The sequence below is a fragment of the Pseudorca crassidens genome, chromosome 5 (genome assembly GCF_039906515.1).
Source record: "Pseudorca crassidens isolate mPseCra1 chromosome 5, mPseCra1.hap1, whole genome shotgun sequence".
In the NCBI taxonomy this organism is placed as follows: Eukaryota; Metazoa; Chordata; class Mammalia; order Artiodactyla; family Delphinidae; genus Pseudorca; species Pseudorca crassidens.
The window spans coordinates 100,905,664-100,913,024 of NC_090300.1; the positions used below are offsets into that span (position 1 = coordinate 100,905,664).

Genomic DNA, 7,361 nt, shown 5'->3' on the forward strand with positions numbered 1-7,361 from the left:
CAACCAAAGTCACATGGTGTGAAAGGAGAGAATGCTGAGAATAAGCCAGGGAAACATCAATAAGAGGACAATTTGAGAATTTCAAAAAGGGCAAATGTTGGCATGGATGCCAAAAACAGAAGAAATAGTTGGAAATGACTCACACTTTTCTATGTGTAAAGTTTAGCTAGAAAACTAAGAGGAAAAATAGTCTCTTGATTTCCAGAGAAATGAATATGATTTTGAAAAGCAGTGATTGCTGCTCTGGGAATTGAAGATATTTTTGCACAAGTGGGTGGCCTTGTGGTTTGGAGGATCTCTGCAGTGTGATGGAAGGACGTGAGGAGTCTAGGGACCTGGGTTCTAGACCAGCTCTGTTGCTAATTGTGTGATCCAACACCAGTCGTTATCCTTCCTGGGCCTGTTTTTCATTATCCATAAATAAGGAAGTTGACTTTCTTTAAGTCTAGTTAGTCTTTTATTCAGTCTTTACAAGTAGTCATTGAGGACCTCCTGGGTCTGTGCCAGGTCTCATGCATAGCCTTAAATCTTACCATTTAACCTCTTTACTGAAGCTTCATGTGGTCAGCATTTATTTCTCTACCTGTTCTCGGTCCCACTGTAGGTTCTGCTGTTACTTGTTACTTTCAGCAGAGTGATTCCATTTTGGGGCTTGGTCACTTCTCGTTCCAGGTGCCGGGTGGGCGAGAACTGGTGGTATCGAGGTGAGCACTGTGAGGAGTTTGTGTCCGAGCCCTTGGTGATAGGCATCACCATCGCCTCCATGGTTGGACTTGTCCTCATTTCTTCTGCTTTCGTCTTCTTCCTCATCAGGACTCTTCAAGCTCGATATGTTAGGAGAGAAAGAGAGAGACCCTTCAGGTAAGTACGGAAAATTGCTCTCTGATTGACTAAAATATTCCTTTTATTCATTCATTTTGTACTTCCTGTGTGCCAAATACTGGAAAGGATCAGCGTGGAGGGGAGAGGGCTATAAAGTTGAATAAAGACAGGGTCCCTGTCCTCAAAGTGTGTCAGATTGGAAACAAACATAAGCAACAGTTTGAACACGCTGCTAGGGTGCCTAGATGAAGAATGAATTTGTTTTGCCTAGGGGAGGACATCTTAGAAGTTTTAATGATGGCTATGGTATTTAGCTGGACCAAAGAGTAGATGTTTGCTGCAGGGGGTGGGTGGGAGACGTTCTAGCTAGTTGCATGAACATTAGCACAGTCGGGGAGGTACGCATGAATCTCACTGCACACTGAAGCTCACGGTGGGGGAGGGGTTGGAAGGGTGATAGAGATGAGGGGAGGCCCTATGTGAGGACCAGATCTGTTAGTTCCTTCCCCTTTGGCTCATTCCAGTGGTAATTAGCCAGACTTTAAATCTAGATAAGAATCTGACAAGAAATGGAATCTGGTTCTCTTTTTAGTTGAGCATAGCTTCATTAACAAAGGAAATAAAACTGGTTCTACTTGCTAGACTAAGCGATCCAAGGACCTTTTGAGTTGTAATATGATCACAATCCCGGGCTGTACTTTGTTTCTGTGCTTCCAGGTCTGCTTCGGGTCTAGGTTACCTCCCCTCATCCTCTGGCTTAGGCCCAGGAGACACCTCTCCTAGGTTCCTAGAGCACCCAGGACATAATTCCATATTGTTCTTATACTTTGTATTGGGTCTGACTTTGCATTAGACCGCAGTCTCATTCTGGAGAGATTCCAACAATTCTTTGTACCATCAGCATCTAGAATGTTCCTAGGCATATAATCAATGCTCAGCACATATTTGTAGACCTGAAATGAATTTAACTGAAGCCCATTCTCCCCTGTATTTCTATTTCTAGTAGATTCTTTGTGTGGTTTATCTACCCTGGGAATAATGGAGCTGTATTCATTTAATGAAATACTATTGGCAGACACATTTCCCCATCAGCATTTATTGGGTGCCAGGCACTGTGGGGCAAATAAAGATGAAGGAGACTTGGAACAGTTCCACAGGCACTTACCAGATAGTTGAGGAGATAATAATGATAACACGTGGTAAATAATTTTTGAGATTGATCTGGATATTTTTCACAGTCACCTCTCCTCGTCCCCCATTGGTATCCAGTTAGCCTCCTTTTCTTCCTCAACAGAAATCTTGCTCCAGGTTAATAGTCTTCCAAGTAGTTGAGCATCCAACGAAGAACCTGATTCAATCATACTTTTCTTTTTGTGGCTCCAGCAGGCAGCCTGACAGCCTCTCGTCTGTGGAAAGAGCTGTAAAGCACAACCCCGTGTTTGAAAGTCACGGGGCTGATCTCGAGCAGTATGAAGGACCCTACCCTCAGCGGCCCTTCTACAGCTCCACAGGCAGAGAGATGATTGCTGGTCTGAGCAGGGAAGAAATCAGACAAATGTATGAGAACAGTGAGCTTTCCAGAGAGGTAGGAAACTTGGTTTTTCTGTTGCTGCTCTTCTGGGGGTGTGTGTGTGTGTGTGTGTGTGTGTGTGTGTGTGTGTACAGTAGGTTGCAAGAAAGGTTGAAAATTATTTCATGATTAGTTTTTTACCTCATGCTATCTCCCAGTCGATGTGATATGTAGAGGGTATACAATTCTGCGCTGTCCTTATTTCCCACCCAGTGGGTCCTTTATCATTAATAGCAAATGCTCTCTCCCTCCACCCCCCCTCCTTAGAAATATATGTCTGGGTATTCAGAGCAGTTCATGTAGTAGCCACACCTTCCATTTTTCTGAAAAGGCCATTGTTTTCTATAGCTCTCCCCTGGATAGTTCAGAAAGCCACAATCTCTTATAAAAATTAGACCTCTTTTTTAAAAAGCTGTTAAAGTTTTTCTAATGCAATGTAGAAAAACTTTCTTTTCCTTTTCTTTCTTCTTCTTTTTTTTTTTAAAGGAAATTCAAGAAAGAATGAGAATTTTGGAACTGTATGCCAGGGATCCTGAGTTTGCAGCTTTTGTGAGAGAACATCAAATGTAAGCGTTAAGTTTGCCTTAGAGTTAGTGCCACAAGCATGAATACTTAATTCCTGTCCCTGTGACATGGGTTTTGTTGGTAACCAATGTTTGTTGAGTTCTTTTCAATTAATACACATCCACACAGATTACCTCATTTATTCCTCCTAATGCCTTTATAAGTTGAATGTTTCTTATTTAAGTTTATGAATGAGGAAAGGAAACCTCAAAAAGATGGAGGGACTTACTCAAGATCATGATGACAGCAAATGCCGGAGAAGATTGAAAACAAAGACACTCTGTTCTGGCCTAGAGCTCCCTGGCTCTGTCATATTTTCTTATTAATATAGATGTCACCCATTTGAGTAGCTGTAAATCCTCACATGTTTTAACATATACTTCCTTTTCCATCTCTGTAGATACTTTAAAGTATGCTTTGAATGAGACAAATCTCATTAAAGTGTGTCCCTTGCTTTTATTAAGTTCATCTTTTCTTTTTTTAAAAAAAAAATTGGGGGGGGGGCTATAGTTGTTTTACAATGTTGTGTTAGTTTCTACTGTACAGCGAAGTGAAGTAGAGTTCCCTGTGCTATACAGCAGGTTCATTTTACTTTTCAATCTACCTTTTTCCATTACTTTTTTTAGCATGCATTTTGGGCAAGTGTCTGTAGTTTTTTTCCCCTGTTCCTCAGGATCCATAACCAGACTTAGGTTACAAAAATACAATAATCTTGTAAAGAGAACATTTATAGATGTTACTTGAGTGTAGTGGGTGGGATTATAATTTGGCTTTGATATTTGGTCCTACAGCTGCCCTCACAAAGGTGCTTCCTCATGGATGGGTCTCACCCAGGCCAGGTGATGGCACCAGGTTTTTAGAAGAGAAAAACCAGAGCAATTCATGCCTGCTTATAGCAGAAATTGATAAAGGGTCAGGATAACACATGTGGTTCTGATTGGAACCTCTGCCCCTTTGTTCCAAATCCCCTTTTTCTGATAGACAGCCCCTCATGCATGGTTCCTCTGATAGGAAGGGACAAATTGACATCAAAGGAAACTAAAGAAGACGGTTTTCTAATTCCATTTGCATGGTAGAGACTCCTTTAAACATCTGACTTATTAGCCCATGGGAGTTGCTGCCAACCTTGCTTGAATGCTATCAGAGCAATATTACTGGGACTCTGCCTTTTAGACCAGGATACCTGCTTATCTCGGCATCTCTAGCCAGCAGATGGCCTATGGCTCCACTTCCGTGGTATCCAATAGAAAGAACGTGACTGATGTTTTTTATCTTTCCTAAGCCCCTCAGAGCCATCTGCGTTCCATGAATTACAAATGCATCTCATCTAGGCTAAGAAATCCAAAGAAAGGATCCAGGAGAGCCTAATTAGGGACAGACAGATGGACTACATGTTTCACTTTCTTCTGGTAAACTGTTTGGCATTAAAATTATTTAAAAATTCATGTAACAAAGAAGATTTAAACAAGAAGATCCAGTGAAACAAAAGAATGTTCACACAGACACTATAAGGGGGTTGTTCACAGTGGGAAGATGGCATTGAAAAAATGTTAGGTACATAATCCATACAACATTTTCAGTTTTCACATAGTCCGGAGTTTTCATCTACCAGTAGCTCAAGAAAATATTAATGGGGAACATATGTTTATGTATGACTGATTCACTTTGTTATAAAGCAGAAACTAACACACCATTGTAAAGCAATTATACCCCAATAAAGATGTTAAAAAAAAAAAAAAGAAAATATTAATGGGCTTGATTTAGGATTCAGTAAAAGTATTACATAGTCTCTGTAGATTGGATTCTTTTTTTTTAACTTAGCAAAGCACAGGACAGCTTTCCTGCAAAGAAAGAAGGTATTGGTGATTTTAGGACTATAGCTTGATGATATATTACAACAAAAGTGCATTTCAGTACATTCTGGATTTTTTCCAATTAATTCCTCTTTGTTTTTTTCATGGCAGGGAAGAGCTTTAACCAAAACTATTTTGCAACTGATTAGAAGCCTAGAGAAGATGGAGATCACTCATTACCTACGTCATATAATTAACTTGGTTTTGGAACTCTGTTGAAAGAAGCGTTTTCTATCAAAAAAATCAAATTTGGGACACAAATATTTTTTTCTAGTTTAAAATTTTAGAATATAGTAAGAGATGTGATGGTTTTTATACCCACAAAGACCAAAAGCTGTACTTAAAGGGAATCAAAACTGTATGGGGCTTCCCTGGTGGCACAGTGATTAAGAATCCACCGGTCAATGCAGGGGACATGGATTCGAGTCCTGGTCTGGGAAGATCCCACATGCTGCGGAGCAATGAAGCCCGTACACCACAACTACTGAGCCTGCTCTCTAGAACCCGCAAGCCACAACTACTGAGCCCATGTGCCACAACTACTGAAGCCTGTGCGCCTAGAGCCCATGCTCCGCAACAAGAGAAGCCACCGCAATGAGAAGCCCACGCACCGCAATGAAGAGTAGCCCCCATTCGCCGCAACTGGAGAAAGCCCACGCACAGCAACAAAGACCCAATGAAGCCAAAAATAAATAAATAAATAAATATGTTTTAAGGGTATTTGTTCACATTTATGTGCCCTAAAGTCCCATTTACTTTACATAATAAAACAAGTGCAGGTTTTACATGATTTTATTCCCACCTCTTCTTTTTTTTTTTCTGCAGTATCTGGTCATTATGGCTTGGCTGCTCCCCTCCCCCTGCCTTTTACCACATAGTAAATTTTAATATAGTTGAACGATGCTGACTTAATATTACTTCTGACAAAAAGATGTAAATTGCATAAATATTCTTTGTAGGCTCTCAAACCATGTTGGCTCAAATACGATACCTGATTTAGTTATTTACTTGCATGCTTGTTTTATAAGTTTGCCTTCTTCCATTTCATGAGTTTTAGGCAGCTGGTATCTTTGTGTCATTTCCATGTTTTCAATAATGGATACTTTGACATCTATTAGCCCGTGAGTTGAATTTTCATTTTGAAATGGGAAAAGAAGGTAACATATTTACTCCATAAGAAAACTGCTGATTTAGGAGAATAAGTTATCTTTATTAAATTGAGATATTTTAGCCAAGAAAAATATGGGTCTTTTTTTTTTTCTCTTAAGATGTTTGTAACAATTCCCAGTAGGATGGGTGGGGCCAGCCTTTCAGATTTACAATCCAGCTGCAGTGAGTTATGCATCCTAGCTCATTCTATTCCCAAGTGTGCAATGAATGCAGAAAAACGGTGTGAAGGTCCCAATCCTAAAATCAGTTGCATTGTGTTCCACAGAAGATCCTGGCTGGAGGTGGGAAGGTGGGAGGGTACTAGAAAGTAATTGAAGTAACGAATCTACCTAGAAATTTTCTTGAGTCATGCATTTTGTAAAACCTTATACTGTCCCTAAGAGTTAACAAGATACAGGTTAAATCACTCCCCTCGGGGTAATAAGACACAAGTTAGAACACACAATTTGTAGCTACAGCCAGGTTTAAATGATTCCTTACCCTGACTTTTTTTTCTTCACATATATAATTTCTTCTTTAGTGATTAAGGGAATAAATAGGAAAAATGTAACCATGATATCAGAGAATAAAGGTATAATTATTTATGTATTCAGACTGTGTGATGATTCTGAAGTGACCATAATATATGTTCAATGTGGAGTATGGATAATGAAGGATTTTTCTTTTTCATCTTGTTTATAATGACACTGTACATAAAGTATGGGTCAGATAAGCTCATGTTACTGTACTGTTTGCTTGAAATGCTCTAGTCAATACTAGCTAATTAGAAATAAAAATTTAACAGTCTTTATGTATATGAAAGGTTTTTTTTCTCATGTATATAACTGTGCCATTTTCATTATTAATAAACTTCTCTTTCAAGAATTTCCCTACATTCTTTTTGTCAATTAGAATAAAACATTGTAGATTGTAGCAGTAGTTCAGTTGTAATTACCACTCAAAGATACATCTACCCAATGTGAGCATGGTGTGGGAAAGATAATCATTCTTTGATTAACCTTTGTGTAGTGAGGATCTTGGAGAATTGGAGACAAACCCAGAGCCCGATTGTTGCCCCCAATTTTGTTGATAGTTAATAATGCTGAGTTATTATTTGGCCTCGCTTGAACTTTAGTCTTTTAAAGTCTTAGAAACTTTCATTTTTTCCTCATTTGCTTAAGGCAGGGGTGGAAGGAAAGCTGGATGGAGTTGATTAAAGAAAGATTAGGGGTGAGTAGCTAGCACCAGCTGTCTTGTAACAAGAGATGGAATTGGTGTCCTGTCTTAAAAGAGAACAAGAAGACATAAACATGGTATAACAGCAGTATGATGCAAGTTTGCATGGGAAGGTCAGCTACCACTTACTTAAGCATCAGCATCAGAAACCTCAACTTTATGGGGTT

At 39.4% G+C, this 7,361-nt stretch overlaps 1 protein-coding gene across 5 annotated transcripts in view; it reads left to right on the forward strand.

The window, feature by feature from the left end:
* The window catches only part of IMPG2 (interphotoreceptor matrix proteoglycan 2), a 72,549-nt gene extending 66,921 nt beyond the window's left edge, over nucleotides 1-5,628 (forward strand). For 2 of the 5 annotated variants that reach the window (XM_067739062.1, XM_067739059.1), the window contains 4 exons: nucleotides 673-861; nucleotides 2,206-2,407; nucleotides 2,879-2,958; nucleotides 4,921-5,628. In XM_067739062.1, the coding sequence (XP_067595163.1) occupies nucleotides 673-861; nucleotides 2,206-2,407; nucleotides 2,879-2,958; nucleotides 4,921-4,933 (484 nt within the window). In that variant the 3' untranslated portion in view covers nucleotides 4,934-5,628. Of the gene's footprint in view, nucleotides 1-672; nucleotides 862-2,205; nucleotides 2,408-2,878; nucleotides 2,959-4,920 lie in introns of those variants that run through there. The other 3 variants (XM_067739060.1, XM_067739063.1, XM_067739064.1) reach the window with 3 other exon arrangements.
* Nucleotides 5,629-7,361: the final 1,733 nt, after the last annotated feature.